This window comes from Heteronotia binoei, chromosome 1 (genome assembly GCF_032191835.1).
Source record: "Heteronotia binoei isolate CCM8104 ecotype False Entrance Well chromosome 1, APGP_CSIRO_Hbin_v1, whole genome shotgun sequence".
Classification (NCBI taxonomy): Eukaryota; Metazoa; Chordata; class Lepidosauria; order Squamata; family Gekkonidae; genus Heteronotia; species Heteronotia binoei.
Window position 1 is genome coordinate 187,229,236 of NC_083223.1, and position 18,531 is coordinate 187,247,766.

The following is an 18,531-nucleotide window of genomic DNA, read 5'->3' on the forward strand; positions in this document are numbered from 1 at the left end:
CCACAAAGAGGGAAAAAGTTCAAGAGTCCTTTCTGAAAGATTTCCACAACTTAATTTGCTGGCTGGGATGCACCTTCTCTCTTCTCAATTTGGCCTGCCCTCTCAATAACAGGTAGAAGAATTCTGCGCTGTTTCTTCCACTCAGCATAACTTCACTCAATCTTGATTTCCGGTCTTGTTTTGTAACTGTGCCATAAGGATCCATTTTGGTTTTCTTTTGTTCATTTTGAAACGGATCACTTTCCCATTTTAATTCGATAGACGTCACCAGAATCTCTTTAGCGTACAGCTCGTGTAGATTTGAAAGTTCTCTAACTTTCAGCATAAAAGCTCCCATTTGCTTTCTAATCAGCTGCATTAATGAGCCAAGATCCTGTTGCAGAGAAGTAATATTCCACAATGTATCTTTTTTATAAGACATTTCACTTGGCAGTGCCATTTTTCTCTGTCAGCAAACTCAGTCTCTTAATCCAAGTTGAAAAGTAGTTTAAAGATCCAATTAAATCATCAATCCAAACCAGGTCCAGCTGAGATTTCAAATGTTATCATTTCAATTGCAGTCAAATGACAGGGACAAATATCTCTAAAATATTTCTCATTTATGTTCAGAGCATATTGCCGCCAAATAATAATCTCTTTAACATATATCCAATTATAATCCGGGTCGATTTAAGTATTTGTATTCAATCCAATTCAAGTAATTACTGATACTTAAGATTGCTCTTTGACTTTTCGAGGCCTCATTCGCAGGGGAAGTAGGCATGTAATCAGCCTCTATCCCTTCTTTTGAGCTAGCTGTTCGTTGTTATGTAAAATGACCCATTAGCCAGTGGTATTGAAAGCTCACTTACTTGCCAAGTAGAATTTCCATATTAGAAGTAGAAAGGCAATACATTAAAAGCTTGCTGAAAGAAGTGAAAGAAAGTGTTTGGGCGTTCATCTTTTCCTGCTGCACCAGCTATCATGGCGGCAGAGCCTCAGGACATGCAAGAAGCACAGGAGCAGCTGCCGCTGTACCCCTAGCTTCCTGCAAAAGTCCCATTCCGAAGAAAACCCCTTCCAGGGTCTTCCTATGGGGGTGCCACATCTGTGATGCCCCTCCAACTGCCTGATTCAAAGGTGCCACAGGAGGACGATCTGCGGACACCCCTGAAGTCAAGATGACGTAATCCGGAAGTCCCAAGAGCATCGATTTGAATCTGCACACTGCCATGGTAGCTTGCTGGGTGAACTTGTGCCATTCGCTCTCTCTCAGCCTAACCTATTTCACAGGGTTATTTGGAGTATAAAATGGAAAAGAAGAGAACAACATAAGCCACATATAGCTCCTGTCGGGGTGAAAGGAGGGGTATAAATGAAAAAAAATCATAATTTGAGAATGGAACACAGTACAGAGCTCAAGTGCGATGAGAATAAACAGTGCTTTGGAGTTGTTTTTTAAGTACTAGCACTCATATATAAGAACATAAGAGAAGCCATGTTGGATCAGGCCAACGGCCCATCAAGTCCAACACTCTGTGTCACACAGTGGCAAAAAATTTTATATACACACATACACTGTGGCTAATAGCCACTGATGGACCTGTGCTCCATATTTTTATCTAAACCCTTCTTGAAGGTGGCTATACTTGTGGCCGCCACCACCTTCTGTGGCAGTGAATTCCACATGTTAATCACCCTTTGGGTGAAGAAGTACTTCCTTTTATCCGTTTTAACCTGTCTGCTCAGCAATTTCATCGAATGCCCACGAGTTCTTGTATTGTGAAAAAGGGAGAAAAGGACTTCTTTCTCTACTTTCTCCATCCCATGCATTATCTTGTAAACCTCTATCATGTCACCCCACAGTCGACGTTTTTCCAAGCTAAAGAGTCCCAAGCGTTTCAACCTTTCTTCATAGGGAAAGTGCTCCAGCCCTTTAATCATTCTAGTTGCCCTTCTCTGGACTTTCTCCAATGCTATAATATCCTTTTTGAGGTGCGGCGACCAGAACTGCACACAGTACTCCAAATGAGACCGCACCATCGATTTATACAGGGACATTATGATACTGGCTGATTTGTTTTCAATTCCCTTCCTAATAATTCCCAGCATTGCGTTGGCCTTTTTTATTGCAAACGCACACTGTCTTGACATTTTCAGTGAGTTATCTACCACAACCCCAAGATCTCTCTCTTGGTCAGTCTCTGCCAGTTCACACCCCATCAACTTGTATTTGTAGCTGGGATTCTTGGCCCCAATGTGCATTACTTTGCACTTGGCCACATTGAACCGCATCTGCCATGTTGACGCCCACTCACCCAGCCTCAACAGATCCCTTTGGAGTTCCTCACAATCCTCTCTGGTTCTCACCACCCTGAACAATTTAGTAATCTCTAATCTCTAGTCCGCAAACTTGGCCACTTCACTGCTCACTCCCAACTCTAATCATTTATGAACAAGTTAAAGAGCATGGGACCCAGTACCGAGCCCTGCGGTACCCCATTGCTTACCGTCCTCCACTGCGAAGACTGCCCATTTATACTCACTCTCTGCTTCCTATTACTCAGCCAGTTTTTGATCCACAAGAGGACCTGTCCTTTTACTCCATGACTCTCAAGCTTTCTAAGCAGCCTTTGATGAGGAACTTTATCAAAAGCTTTCTGGAAGTCAAGGTAAACAATATCTATCGGGTCTCCTTTGTCCACATGTTTGTTCACCCCCTCAAAGAAATGTAACAGGTTAGTGAGGCAAGATCTTCCCTAAAAAGAACCCATGCTGAGTCTTCCTCAATAACCCGTGTTCATCAATGTGCCTACTCATTCTGTCCTTGATAATGGTTTCTACCAACTTTCCCGGTATTGAAGTCAGACTGACTGGCCTGTAATTTCCCGGGTCTCCTCTGGAACCTTTTTTAAAGATGGTGGTGACATTTGCAACCTTCCAGTCCTCAGGAACGGAGGCAGATTTCAATGAAAGATTACAGATTTTTGTTAGAAGATCCACAAGTTCAACTTTGAGTTCTTTCAGAACTCTCGGATGTATGCCATCCGGACACGGTGACTTATTAGTTTTTAATTTGTCTATCAGTTGTAGGACCTCCTCTTTTGTCACCTCAATCTGACTCAGGTCTTTCAATACCCCTTCCAAAATTAGTGGTTCTGGGGTGGGCAAAAAGTTCTCATCTTCCACAGTGAAGACGGAGGCAAAAAATTCATTTAGCTTCTCAGCCATTTCCCTATCCTCCTTCAGTAATCCTTATATATATAAGGTTGTGCCAATTTCGACCAATTCCCCCCTCCCTCTGCAATCCCTATCAGAGATGTTCCTGAGAGTCTTCTAACCTGCAAGAACATTTTGGAGGGTACAGTAGGCTGAGGCAGAAGATGGGGGAATCATAGATGTTCTCTTAAGAAAGGGGTGCTTATTTTTTTTAATGGTGTGGTTGAATACAGGCCATTATCTGGTGATCCTTATAACAACCCCGTAAAATAGATCAGTGTTATCTCTAAACAGTGATCTGAGACTAAACAGCTGGGATGTGCCTTTTCTAAGGCTACCTGTGAATTAACAGCAGCAATTAGAGTGGTTTGGGGGATATTCTGATTTTATTTCTTCTCACCTTTTGAAATGTTCATCAAACTCTTTTATTATTGATTTGCTGGCAGAGTTGTCAACTGATGAGGAAAAAACTGAACTAACAAGAGGTTGATCTCCTGCTTTCTTGCCATACCAGCTCATCTTTTGAGGTCTACATCCATTTAGTTCATCATATATTTTGTATTTATATATATACTGTCACCCATTGTTGATATTTTAATCTATTTTTTAGTTTTTATTCATCAGTTGGAGGCATGGTATTTTTAATCATCACAGCATCATTCTAGGGCAGAGGTGTCCAAACTTGCTTAATATAAGAGCCACTGAGAATAAAAATCAGATGTTTGAGAGCCGAAAGGCATGAGCATCGAAGGAAGGAAGGAAGGAAGGAAGGAAGGAAGGAAGGAAGGAAGGAAGGAAGGAAGGAAGGAAGGAAACAGAAAGAAGGAAAGAAAGATAAAGCAAATAGGCACAACATGGGGGGAGGGTGGGAGGCAAATGCAACACGGCAAATGCAAAACTAGGTGCAATATGGGGGGAGGCAAATGCCTAGTTTCCCCCCTCCTCCCCCTCCCTTCCCTACCCCAGGTCAATGTCTGGAAGGGAGCTGCTCAGGACTGTGTAAAGCCCCCCCCCCCATCACCTGATCATTGAAAGGGCACCGTCACGGCTGCAGTGGATAGAGCCAAGCGCCATCGCCAGCTTCTCTCCCCCCCACCCCAGGATCAGAGGGACACCATGAGAAGGCTGGGGCCGCTTTCTGCAGGGCCAGGCTGTTTGGAAGTCATCTGAAGAGCATTCTGAAGGAAGTGAGGGAGGGGTGTAACTCCTCCTCCAGCCTGCTCTTCAAACGTTGAATCAGACCAAGCCCTGTCCAAGCAGGTAGGGCCTCTGAGCCTCCTCTGATTGTGCGGGTGGAGGAGGGGGGTGGAGCACGATCAGAGGAGGCTCAGAGGCCCTACCTGTTGGGGAAAGGGAGGGGACAGGCCCTGGTGGTGGCGGTGAGCTGAGCCTCGTCCTGAAGGAGCGGCGCATTGGCGCTGTGAGGGAAGGGGGCGGTGGCAGCAGAGGGGTGTGTGTGTCATGGGGGAGTGGAGACCCGGTTGCAAACAGACTGCGGACTGGGACTGGTCCGCGCCCCGTGGTTTGGGAACTCCTGGATACCATCACAAATAAAAACTTGGGAGAAAAGGGAATAAAAGATCATCCAGATACACTCAGTGAATGTTCTCGGTGAAATGTAGGATGACATCCCTTGGATTTGAGGGCCTGTGATGGCTTATCAGTCCCTGTGTCCAGCTGAAAGCCTAGAAAGAATACTGCATGAAAGAATACTGTATTTAAATACTGCATGATTTATAAATATGGCACAGTAATGATTGAACTGAAATTTATATTTTCTCTTCATTTGACCTTTTGAATGAAAAACACCCCCTATTTGGGGTTTATAAATGTAGATTTAAAATGTTTTTGTATGAACCTAGTTTAAATTGAAACCAGTGTTTATCTTTAGATACTAATGCTAAAACAGTTAAAAATATAAAAGTCCAATTTGAAATAAAAATATGATTTAGAAAAAGAGGTTTGAACCATTGAATTTAATTTTTAATACTTATATCCAGTGAAATATTTTGAAAGCTGCAATAAAGTTATTCAAGATAGTATGCCTTGTTTTCTTTATTCTCCAAGCCAGTCTGCTGTCATTTTTAAAAAATCTGACTCTGGAATGAAATAGCCATTTGGTGAAATAATTTTATTTCTAAAATGAATGTGAAGGGGCAGCGAAGTTATTCAGAAACTCTGTTCTGATGCAACATGGTTCAGCTTTTTTGCTGAAAAGAACAACCATACTGTTTGAACAGAACAAAATGCTATTTCCTCTCTGTTTTTTCTTTTTAAAATGAGTATATGGGGGTGTTTCTTTGGCTCTGTTCATTGTGCTTAGAAAAATAAATTGTTCAGTTCCAGTATAGGTCAGTTATTAATATGATGGTCATTTCCTTTAACACAGTATTTGTGATATATCACAGAAGCCAAACACTGGGGAAAGGGGTATCCCATTCCTCACATCAGTTTTCTGGAAAGGCTGTTTGCCTAAATTACATGAAAAGGAAACACAAGGTATCCAGAGGACATTTGCTTGATTTTGACCTTGTAATGTCAGATTTATTTCCTACAAAGCATTGTGTACTTTAGTTTTGTTAAATCAGATAAACTGACGTTGATACGGTCACTTCTGATCATTTAATCTTGGCAGAATATGTGTAGATCAGGTACTACTTCGACGACAGAATCTGGCAGAGCAAGATTCAAGTCCAGTAGCACCTTAAATAGCTACACGATTTCCCAGGACATAAGCTTTCAGGAGTCACAACACCCTTCATCAGATACAAGAGCTTTGACCCTAAAAGGATTATACCCTGGCAAATGCTGTCAGTCTCTAATGTGCTACTGGACTCAAATCTAAGTTTTCTACTGCAGACCAACACTGGTACCCACCTGAAAGAATCTGGCAGGACTCACAGCTGTTCAAAGCATATCTACATGCACTTTTGTTTATGCTTTACTGAAACTCATAACTGCAGTTATTTATTTTGAAGATTTCTACCCCACCTTTCTACTAAAAGAGGTGGTCTACAAGTAAAGATTTCAAATAGAGTAACTACAGTACAAATGGCTAAAACCTTAAGAATTAACAGTTGCACTTTGACATTCAGTCATATAAAGGTATAAAGGAATAGAATTGATAAAAGCCAGCAATGGCAGAATTTCATTTCATTTTTTCATATTATTCGATTTATATCCCGCCCTTCCCACCGAGGCGGCTCAGAATAAATGATTAGCATATCAAGATATTACCGAAAGCACTTTAGTATAGAACAGTTCATCGTCATAGGACTGGCTGGCCACACAGAGGAGGTAGAAAGCTTTACAGAGAAGTTTCTAGAGTTCAAGAGTGCTCCACCTCTCTCCATCTTTAGCATAGCATAGGGGTGAGCACTCTTCCCTCAGTTCTGTTCTTGCTGCTGTAAGGAGAGGACATGCTACTGTAAATGACATCCCTCAGTGCTGCTGACTGGATTTCTTCATCTCTTCTTCAAAAGAAAGAGTAGGATGGCACTTTTTAAGAAATGTAAGGAATGTGGAAGAAGACGACATTGGATTTATATCCTGCCCTATACCCTGAATCTCAGAGTTTCAGAGCAGCACACAATCTCCTTTATCTTCTTCCCCCACAACAGACACCTTGTGAGGTGGGTGGGGCTGAGAGAGCTCTCACAGCAGCTGCCCTTTCAAGGACAACCTCTGCCAGAGCTGTGGGGAATCAAACCCGGTTCTCCCAGATAAGAGTCCACGCACTACACCACTACACCACTACACCAGACTTGCTCTGGAATCAAAATGATGAGCACAGATCGTGCCTCTTATGTTTTGGTGAAGGTTTTTAGTATGGTTGCTTTAAGATGGTTTTCACTAGTAATAATGCCTCATGCCCAGCCTGCTGTCTCTTCATGCTGAAGACTAGAGAAGGGAGAGTGGCTAGACTCAAAGTGGCTTTGTGGGGAAAAGCTTTGGGAGCCCCAGGCCCAAATTCAGATAAGTGCCTGGGCCTAGAAAAAAGATCAGCAGCCCCATTCGTAGGCTCAGTACCAACTCCCTCAATGCCACAGCTGCCTGAAAAATCAACTGTTGGCTTGGTCAGCCTTGAAGTCATCGGCAAACAAAAATCAAAGAAAAAGGCAAAACACACCATGTCTCACCGTGCTGTTCACCGTTGCCCAGTACCACCAATCTCCCTTGCCCTGGTATTGAGCTTCACTTTCACCTCGGAGCTGACATGAATTGGCGGGTTATCATCGTTCCCAAGTGAAGTGTCAGAATCATGCATAATTGTTAGCTGATCTGGCTTCGTTGTCACCTCAATGTTGATTGTCAGCTATATTGATAAATACCGACTTCTCTCTGAGGTCAAGAACTCTGTTGTCTTTGGGGCATCACTAGCAGTCTCTGAGATTGTTGGACCAGGATGTCTTTGAGATCCCACTAGCACAACCTCCAGTGCAATGTGGACAACAAGATGAGGGAATCAAGGATTGATACAAAATACCTCCTGGTTCCGTTTTCCAGTGATGTTCCCCATACCTTCTGCACTTGTCTACCAATGGAATCACCACTCTCATATTTAAAAATCACAACGTTTCTGAGATCATCAGTTCTACACTGTGGTTGTGTTCCATGAAGTGTAGCACAAGAGGTGCCTCCATTATTTTGTTCTTGATTCTTGATATGTGCTCTAGAATGTGAGTTTTCGCAGATTATATGGTGCTCCTGACATACATAAGTTCACATGAACATAATATTACATATACTACATTCTTGGTGTTACAATTTGAAAAAAAATTATCTGCACAGAAAAACCACCATGCTTGGGTGAAAGTACCCTTCATTCTAACTTTAAAGGGCATACCAAACACATGTGACAGTTATGATGTTCTATTAAAGCCAAGTTCTTCCCTGGGGCATAAATAATACTGGAATAGACCATGTCTTTTATATTCCTAGGGGCGACTAAAATCTACCAATGGTGGATCAACACTCCCTGGAATGCCCTCAGGTACTTTGTGGTTTTTAAATATAAGAGTGATTACTTTGTTGGTAGAAATGATCAGAAGATGTTACTAAGAAGACATTTTGGATTTTTAAATACTGTGACACCCTTTGGTCTGAATTTGAGTATGGATTATACTTGTTTCTTGTAAAAAAAACTGTCATGAATTTATGTTGGACATAATCTGATGATACTTTGTGGCTGTGTTTAAGATTTTTTTCAGTATGGTTGCTTTAAGATGGTTTTCACAAGTAATATACCGACTGTGGAGAATTAGAGACATTAATTTGTGGCATACTATTAATGACCAATTTTATGAATATTAATGAATGATGATGCCTAGGTTTTTCTATGGTTCTTTTAGAATGATCATGAGATTTGCTGGAAATTTTTGGTAAGTGGTAGGATGAATGATATTTTTTCAGAATTCAGTTCCATTTGTAATTACAACATTGTCATGATATGTTTATTTTAGTCAATTTAGTGAGATGTGAGATTCAGAATATGATGTAGCTATATAGTTCTGACTTTGATAAAACAGTGGGTGAAATGGGATTTCAAACCTGTAGAATGTTGGAAGGCTCAAACCAATCAACTTCATCTAGAAATTTGGTCTACATCTTAACAAAGGAAAAACACTTCAGTGTCCATTGTGAATTTGGACTTTTGATCATTGAATTTGGAATATTTTGTATATATCAATTAGTAATGTGGGAGTCATATGAATTCTTATTGTTGAATGAATATGAAATTGTATTATTGCTGGTATTGTATTCACAGTTACTTTAATGAGGTTTGTGTTAGTTATGAGTGATAATTTTGTATATGAGAATGCTTTCTGGATAAAATACTATTTATATATTTGAAGTGTATTACTTTAGTAATCACATCTTGGTATTATTCTCTTTTTTGTAATCTGTTGTTCTATTAATCTCCCAAATTGCATTACATTCTCTCATGTGGAACTGCACAGAAGCCATGAAGATGAAAACAGGGTTGCGCTTACCTGTAACTGTTGTTTATCAAGTGGTCTTCTGTGCAGGCACACATCTCCCTCCTTTCCCTGCTATGGGCTTCTCTACTTTGCCTCCTCTATTAATGAAGGCAAAAGAACTGAGGGAAGGATGCTTGTCCCTTCTCTGTCATGTGACCCTTTGGGTGGGAACAACAACACTGAGGGGAGGGGTAGCACTATTGGACTCTGGAAACTTCTTTATAAAGCTTGCTAGCTCATCTTCCTGGCCTTTCCACAAAAACACAGTCCCATGTGTGCCTACATAGAAGAGCACTTGATGAACAATGGTTACAGATGAGTGCAGCCTTGATTTTTTTTTTAAAAAAAAAAAATCTCCATAAGTCTTAATGAGAAGGGAAAATGGAGTTCTCTGCCTCAGAAGAGCTGAGTCTGTAGGGCATGGCTAAGCAAGAACTACCAACCAGTTTTACCTCTTTACCTCAGTGATCTTAGTCCTATATACATTGATAGCACAGTTGTGCAAAATTTAGAAATTCCAACTTTTCTCCCTGATACTCAAGTTGCTGTTTTTTCTATGTTCCACTGAATGGTACCATATGGAAAAACCCCTCTTTTCAAGAAAAATAACTATTTATCTCATGCTTAGCAGGACTATTGAGATAATTGTTTTTGCATATATTTCTGGAATTGAAAAATTCAATGAAAAATTTAAATGTTTATTTATTGTTAATTTAATTTTTAATTTTGTTTAATTTAATTTTGTTAATTCAAATGAGCATTGTGCAGATGATTCAGAACTTTTAATTTGATTTATTTATTAAAATATTTCTACTCTTATGGTGCAGTTGGGAAACTGAAGGTATGCTTGACTTGGTAACGCTCTTCTTCTATACTTGAGTGGAAGCCAGTTTTTACTTATCAGGGCAGCATTGCTTTAAACCCTTAAGTCATGGCAACAGCTCTCATCATATGAAGAACAGTTTGTGAGAATATTTTCTGCTCTGCAGTAAGCAGAGTGCTGCTGATCCCCTGGGATTTCTTATTTTTAAAAATACTTGGATCACTGTGGAGCTTTAGCCTGAAGATAGTCATACTGACTCACACAATGGCGAACCCGTTCCACTGGAGGTTTATTGACTCTGGAAGTGGAAGTTCCCTTAAGTCACCAGATTTCCTTTAGTCACTATGGCTTGCAGCAACTGTTAGATCTATCCTCTGTGAACTTGTCTAATCTGTTAAAGCTTTGTAATGGCAGTTCATACAAACCCAGTGGTGCAGAGTGGTAAAGCTGCAGTACTGCAGTCTGAACTCTGCTCACAACCTGAGTTCGATTCCGGCGGAAGATGGTTTCAGGTAGCCAGCTCAGGTTGACTCAGCCTTCCATCCTTCCGAGATTGATAAAATAAGTACCCAGCTTGCTGGGGGGAAAGTGTAGATGACTGGGGAAGGCAATGGCAAACCACCCCATAAAAAGTCTGCTGTGAAAACGTTGAGAGAGCAATGTCACCTCAGAGTCAGAAACAACTGGTGCTTGCACAGGGGACTACCTTTACCTTTTTAATGGCAGTTCATAGCTATCGTGTCTACAGTTGATTGCTGTTATTTAGGTTATGAATTTTAAGTATATTTGAGCTATGTTCTTCTAAAAGCTTTTCCTTTCCCAATAAATACAGTTAATATAGTCTTTCTCTAGTACACCACTGGAAAAAGGTATGTCTGTTTCCAAATACTGGCGCATATGACCTTATTTCTGGTTATTTCCCACCCACCCCCGCCCAGTTTCTTTTGAATTTCTTCAGTGTAATGCTTTTAAATATGCTTTTTATTTTTGAATTATTTCACCCTGGTCTATTGTTGCAAAGGAGACTTGCAAAGAAACCTACATAAACCGTATTAGAAGTCTCACAGATAATGGATAAAGTGAATTACAGTTCAGTCTCCCAGGCATTGGTTTCTTTCAGCCCTGGTTGGAACTCTCTCCTCTGACATATCAAGGAACTTTTTTCAAGTATACTTGTTTCTGTCCATATGCTTTCAGCCTAGGTAAGCTGGAAATTAGATGTCACATTACAGTCTATTTTATAGAGTTCGAGCAAGTTAACATGTTACTTACGATAAACTTGTAAAGAAATGTAATCCCACACAGTTTAGTTTAACAGGAGGAGTCACTGTCCAGCTATTGAACTTACACTGCTTCTTCTGTATCTGGATTTGATCTTCCTTTTTGTTGTGCAGAACTTGTCCTCATGGAATCCCTCAGATCCTGAATGCCTCCTGCTTGTTGTGAAAGAGCTTGTGCAACAATATCATCAGTTCCAGTGTAGCCGATTACGTGAGAGCTCTCGCCTCATGTTCGAATATCAAACATTACTTGAAGAGCCTCAGTATGGCGAGAACATGGAAATCTATGCTGGCAAAAAAAATAATTGGGTAAGCTGTTGCATGGGCACAAGCAAAATAATGTTATGGCTTTTAGAGATTCCTTCTTTGTGGTAACATTGGCCATTACTTTGAAGAAGTTATTTGAGTTAAGTGTCTCTTACATCATGTTCTCAGTTTGCCTTTATTGCCTTCCACTCCCTCTTCTGTTATGTTACCTTACTTGAACCTGATTTCCAGATAAGCGGCTGTATCTTGAACTGTAGTGTGGAGTTTAGGGTCATGGCATGCCATACCATATCATACTGGCTAAAGATTAAATGAAAAGTCCAACTTTTACTGTGCTAAGCATATGCAAACTTGCTGTTGGATCCCAAATGTGCTAGTGTAAGAATCAGCAGCTGCACCATATTCAGTCACTGAGAAATGCTGATTACTGAGAGATGGTCTGCTAAAGGTAGAAAACATGTGGAGAAAGTGGTAACAGTATTTGCTCACTATTGAGAGGACCAACATACTTTGTTTACGGCAGGGGTCCCCAGCCCCTGGCCACTGACTGCTACTGGTCCATGGCCTGTTAGCAACCGGGCTGCCAGTGTCCCTGCCCGCCGCCCTCCTGCCACTGCTGCCCCCCCCCCCACCTTGCCTGTTAGCAACTGGCTGCCAGCTCCCTGCCTGCGGCCCCCCTGCCACCGCCACCCCCCTGCTCTTTCAGTGCCGCAATGCAGCGCTGCACATCAGCAACCCCTGCACGATGAAGCTCGGCTCCCCACCACAGCCCGCCCCCTCTCTTCTCTTCCCTAGCACAGCACTGTGCTTCACCCCCTCCCTCAGCTGCGCGAACAGAGGAGCAACGAATCGGCCCTACCCACTTTGACAGCGGCTGGGCTGATTCTAAGTTGTTTGAAGAGCAGGCTGGAGGAGAAGTTTCGCCCCTCCCTTACTTCTGGAAGTGAGGTGGGAGAAGCCTCCTTCAGTGCGCTCTTAGAATCAGCCCGGGCCCTGCCGAAGTGGCTTGAGCCACGTTGCAGTGCCCCTCTGATCACGCCCGGGGGGGCGGGCGGTGAGGCTCGGCTCTACCCCCTTCGGCAGGGCCTGGGCTGATTCTAAGTTGATCCTCTGATCACATGGGCGGGGGGTTGGAGCCCGGCGCGGTGCTGGGGAATGGGAGGGAGCGGGCCATGGTGGTGGTGGCGGCAGCAAAGTTGGTCCCTGATGCCAAAAAGGTTGGGGACCACTGCTGTAGGGGAGTAGGGCCTAACCACTGTCCACTCCATTTTCTGCTCCTGGTATTCATGGGCTTACTGTGAGCCATAGAAATCAGACTGGTAACATTAAAATGCAAAAAAAGCTTTATAGAAAAAAGGTGCACACCACATCTGCAAACACAACAGACTGACCAACGATAAAAGAAATATGAATAAACTTCAAGTCCTCCCTGACGCTTTCTTCTTCTTCTTCTTCTTCTTCTTCTTCTTCTTCTTCTTCTTCTTCTTCTTCTTCTTCTTCTTCTTCTTCTTCTTCTTCTTCTTCTTTTTCTTTTTCTTTTTCTTTTTCTTTTTCTTTTTCTTTTTCTTTTTCTTTTTCTTTTTCTTTTTCTTTTTCTTTTTCTTTTTCTTTTTCTTTTTCTTTTTCTTTTTCTTTTTCTTCTTCTTCTTCTTTTTCTTTTTCTTTTTCTTTTTCTTTTTCTTTTTCTTTTTCTTCTTCTTCTTCTTCTTCTTCTTCTTCTTCTTCTTCTTCTTCATCATCACTATTAATTTTATTTATATTCTGGGAGAACCGGATTTGATTCCCCTCAATGGCTTTGGGTCAGCCATACCTCTCGTAGGAGTTATCCTTGAAAGGGCAGCTGCTGTAAGAGCTCTCTCAGCCCCACCTCCCTCACAGGGTGTCTGTTGTGGGAGGGGAGTAAAAGGAGAGTGTGATCACTCTGAGATTCAGAGTATAGGGGAGGATATAAATCCAATATCATTTTCTTCTTCTCCCCTCCCCTGACAATCTTACCCACCTCTCTTTCTTTCTCCCGTCTTTGTCAGTCCCCCCATATGTCTCCTCCTCCGTTCTCTGACAATTTACCTTCTATCTTTCCCCTACCCTTCTCTGTCAATATTCACCATATCTCTCTTTCTCCCTCCCTCCTTACAGTGACCTCTTCAGATGCAGCATTGATGGTAGGGTCTCCAGGATCTGTCAGGATCTCTAGGAGTTGCTGCATCAGTTACAGGTCCTCTGGGAGCCAACAGGGCGCTCCAAAGCCACCATGTTGACAGCAGGCCCCTGGGAGGCAGCAGTGCTCTCTGGAGCTGCCGCATCAGCTGCAGAGCTCCTGGGAACTGCAGCATTGGCCACAAAGCCCCAGTAACTGACAGGGCCACCAGAAGTCACTGCGTCTTCAGCAGGGCCCTTGCTAGCTTGCAGGGCTCCTGGGAGGTGCTGCATTAACAGTAGGGCCTGTGGTAGGCTGTAGGACCCCCAGGCACTGCTGTTTCAGCAATAGGGTTAAACATGAACTACAAGAGAGTTAATTCATTATACTTTCTATTTATGTTATACAGTATTAATGCTCACTATAGTATTTCCCCCCCCCCCCCCTCTTGCTTGACAGACTGGTGAATTTTCAGCTCGGTTTCTTTTGAAATTGCCGGTGGATTTCAGCAACATACCTACTTATCTTCTCAAGGTAAAATAAACTGCTTTTCTTAGTTACTTGGTGGAATAAGTTAAATTCACTTACGTTTTACCCACTATATTTAATCTTTTTTTTCTAAATTCACATCCATATTACTCTTTTGCTGTGTATTTTAATATATTCTCTTCCTAGAAATAAAATGTCTAATACCAACATGCGCATAAACTTTTAGCAAGCTTACAAATAAACATTCAGTAGTTTTCAGTATGATAGTTCTCTTATACTAAAAATAACATCAGAAGAGTAACCATTTCAAATTTGGCACTGGTTTAAGAAACCAACAGTTGAGGAAACCTATGTAAGAATTTTTCTGTATATAACTAAAGTGATTGCATTAAAGGCCTTTGAAAAGTAACTTGCCAGGAGAAAAGAAGGGCAGTGTATGGTTAAATAAGTATAATTCTCCTCTTTGGCCTAGTTATGCAGATTTGGAGTTTCTTTAGATGAGAAACAGTAAACATCTAGAGGTAATAATTATACAAGGTAATGATTCCCCCCCCTCCCCCCCCCCAATAATCTTTCACATCCAGGGATTCCACTCTTCTGCATACTCTTCTGAGTAAGTCAGCAGAAGCAACAAAATAGTCTACTACAACTGCCCTAGATGATTTATATAGATAAAATCTCCTTGTCCATCAAACTGTGTGCATCCATTTAATATTATCAGATAATTATTAGTAAATAAGATGCAAAATGTCTGCCAGATCTATTAATTTTCTTATCTTTAGATCTTCTGTAACTCGTAATGGACAAGTTCTTTATTTGGGTTTTCTAGCTTTTCAAGAAAAGGTCCTCATTTGTCTTCCCAACTTCAGCATTAAAGCCCTCTGCCATAAGTATTGCGGTTGTAGGATGAATCCTGTCCAAAGATTCTGAGTAGTCCTCTAACTGCATCCAGCACTGTGATATTTTAAATGTGTAGATATATGGTGGGAGATAGATGTTCATCAAGATTATAGAAAATTCCATATAGAAGAGAAATAATACTGAGTAAGGTCTTTTAATATAATTTTTGGTTCTAACTTCTGCTTAAGGCGATTGCCATATGAGCAGTACTAGATAGACAGACAGATAGATTTGGAGTTTACATGAAGGATGGGGAAAATGCAGTATGAGTATTGAAAACTAATAGGCGAGATGGCACGAGTGAGTGTGAGTGTAAGAGTAAGAAAGAAAATCATACTTTCCTACTAAACTTTTACGTTTGTGTTAGGGTTGCCAGCTCTAAGTATGCAGATTCCTGGATATTTTGAGGGTGAAGCTTGGAGAGTACAGGGTCTGGGAAGGTGAGGGACCTCCACAGGGCACAATGTCATTACAGTCCCCCCTCCAAAGCAGACATTTTTACCCAGGGACATGAACTCTGTCATCTGGAGACCAGCTGTAATAGTGGAGCATCTCCAGACCTCACCTGGAGTTTTGAAACCCTAATTTGTGCTGAGATTGGTACCTTAAGGTTGGGGAATATAACTGATGATCTAGAAATAAATTACCATATTCAATTATAGACCTAAACAGTTAACCCAAGTTTAGACAAGTTACCAATTCAAATATCTGATAAGTTCTTAGTGAACAGTTTATCAGTCATGGACCATTTCCACAGTACACACTCTGTTTACTTGTGAGTTCAGTTCTTATCTGTCGCTTTGACTGGTTCCACAGTAGAATTGGAACCGCTCCAAGTATTCTGAATTTACCTCAAAAGGGGGCCTTTTGTCATGCACTCTGTCATGAAAGGAGCCTTCCATTTAAAAAATATTTTTCCTCAAGGGTAGTTATGTAATAACGTAGCTGTTTGTCTTTCCCTACCACACACAAAACCTCCTGGGGCTTTGCAATATCAGCTTGGAGGGAAGGGGGTGAGATGATGTGCCTATTTGCACAAATCTTCCCAACTTTCAGAAACGGCTCTTGAATCCCCCTCTCCATACAGACTACTCAATCTAATCTCTGCTTGCCCTGATAGCCAGGTGACTGCGGCTATCATAACACATCCCAAGATTTTGTATCATTGCTCTCTTCTTGTGCAAATGTGTACCTCAGAAGGGGGAAGGGAGGAAAAAATAATGCAAAGGAAACACCATTTGCTGTAACACAGGATTAAACCAGGGATCTTTAAATTCAGCCTGCCCTGACCTGGATAGCCCAGGCAAGCCCAGTTTCATCAGATCTTGGAAGCTAAGCAGGGTCAGCCCTGGCAAGTATCTGGATGGGAGACCCCCTTGGAATACCACTACTGGAAGGCAGAGGCAGGCTATATCAGACCACTTCTCTAAACATCCTCCATGCTCTAGTAGGAGTTGTTGGAAGTTGTCATGACTTCTAGACATGCATTCACGCAAAATAAAACAAAGAATTAAAAATAACCTTGAGCCTAACACTCTCCCAACTGAGCAATTTTGGCTGTAGAACAAAGCTTGAGTCCAGTGGTACCTTGAAGACCAACAAAGTACACTTCTGGGTATAAGGTTTCATGTGAATGCATGCTTCATCAGAAAGAGAGGTACCCTCCCCCCCCTCCCCCCCATCCACCTGGTTCTTCTGCCACTTTTCCAGCTGCTGGTGAGGATATATAAAGCAATTTAAAGCCCATTTGCTGCAGCCTTCCCTTGTGTACTCTTTAGTAATGTCCATAATCGCGTCCTAACACAATTACAGTTGTGTTTTTTAAAATGGCAGAATTCCATCTGGAAATTGATCCCATGGTCTTCTGTTTACTAAATAGGTATTTTAAACAACTAAGCCATAGCACCAGCCACTAGAGCGAGCAGCAGGGCAGCCTTTTCCATCCTGCACAGATTTAAAGGGGTCATAGGTCTCCGAAGGCAAAGCACAGGACGTTCATGTGCCCTGTTCTGTAAAGGTCAAAATTACATTTTAATGCAATCATTGTTGTGATTTTTAAAAATATACCTAGGTGTTTCTGGGACAACCAGAAGAGAATGGAAGGGCAGTAGGAGGGTCATTGATGACTCAAAATGGCAATGGAGGCAGGAAAATAGGTCTGAATTCAAGAGATCCTCACTGGAAAACATGGAGTTAGGATCCGAAGGAAAAATTATTATGACAAAACAGGATTCAGAAAATGTGGGGAAAGTAGACAGACTCCTAGGGGGCCAAAATGTTTGCAGAAACTGTGGCTTGTTTATAATGCGAACTTGGCGGGTTGCCCTTTTGCAGAAATGGCCATGGTTTGGGTGAGGTAGAATTGATAGTAGACGTCAAAAACAGATATGGAAGGCCTTTATGATTACTTGGTAGGAGCTGATGGGCTGTTGGTAGACTACAAACGTGTTAACCTGTAAATGTCCAAATAAATGAGGAAAAGATGCATATTCTGCTGGGTTCCTACTATAGTTTTCCAAAAGTAGCTGGTTCTATGCCCAGTTAAGTAGGACAGATTTTTTTTTTTAGCGGAAAATGTTCTGGAAAAAATTCTGCTGTATTTTTCCATAGAAAAATTTCCACCCCACATGTGTAAATATAGTTAACAGGGCTGTTGTGCTGCATTAGGCATGTTAGATGGGCAATCATGTTAGATGAAGCATGGACAAATGTCAGTGCTTGGATGTATTTGCCTTCTTTTGCAAACTTTATTTATATTTGAATTGGTAATTGCAGAAAATCCAATTGCTATATATGCTAATTAATTAATGTAGTATATTTAAATGGCTTTTACAAGCTTTGTCCAGATATATATTATTAAAAATAAATGGTACATTTATTTTTAATAATATATTTTAGGTAATCAAAAGATAAAAAGGTAATTAGGAAATCATTTTGGATTGTTTACTGGGTTTGATATGGGCTTCTGACACTTCAGAAATGTGTATGATTATTTTCAAAGAGGAACTGTTCGCAGCACATACAACTTTTCAAGTTCCTGTACATTGTGTGTCGAAAATTTAATTATATACTTAATGTATTACTGATTGAGTAATGTATGTAGACATGCATGTTTTGCAAATGAAAATTTGAGTAATTATCTTTGTAAGCAGTGGTGTGCCAAGTCTGTTAGAATCTTATGAACTGGATGTTTTTTTCTGTTTGTACAGGCTACTGGTTCCATTATTTCCTTGCAATCTATAGTCATATGTAACAGACTACACTTTTAAGAAGTTTAAAAGTGCTGTATAAACAGGTAAAGGACTGTGAAAGGTTAATTCTTCACAGAAACAGAGCTGCTCCAAGGAATCTGATTTGTTAGCATGAACTGAGCAGAAAAAGTATTGAGAGAATTGCATGCTGAGGAGAATCAATCAGATTTCTGCCTTGACTGAGCAGAGTCTGATTTCAGCTTTA

General features: G+C 41.2%; 1 protein-coding gene across 5 annotated transcripts in view; it reads left to right on the top strand.

Annotated features, from left to right (window-relative positions):
- BABAM2 (BRISC and BRCA1 A complex member 2) overlaps window positions 1-18,531 on the top strand; it is a 287,811-nt gene that overhangs the window by 44,161 nt on the left and 225,119 nt on the right. For all 5 annotated transcript variants that reach the window (XM_060245154.1, XM_060245182.1, XM_060245163.1 and 2 more), the window contains exons 5-6: window positions 11,397-11,591; window positions 14,146-14,220. In XM_060245154.1, the coding sequence (XP_060101137.1) occupies window positions 11,397-11,591; window positions 14,146-14,220 (270 nt within the window). The remainder of the gene's footprint in view (window positions 1-11,396; window positions 11,592-14,145; window positions 14,221-18,531) is intronic.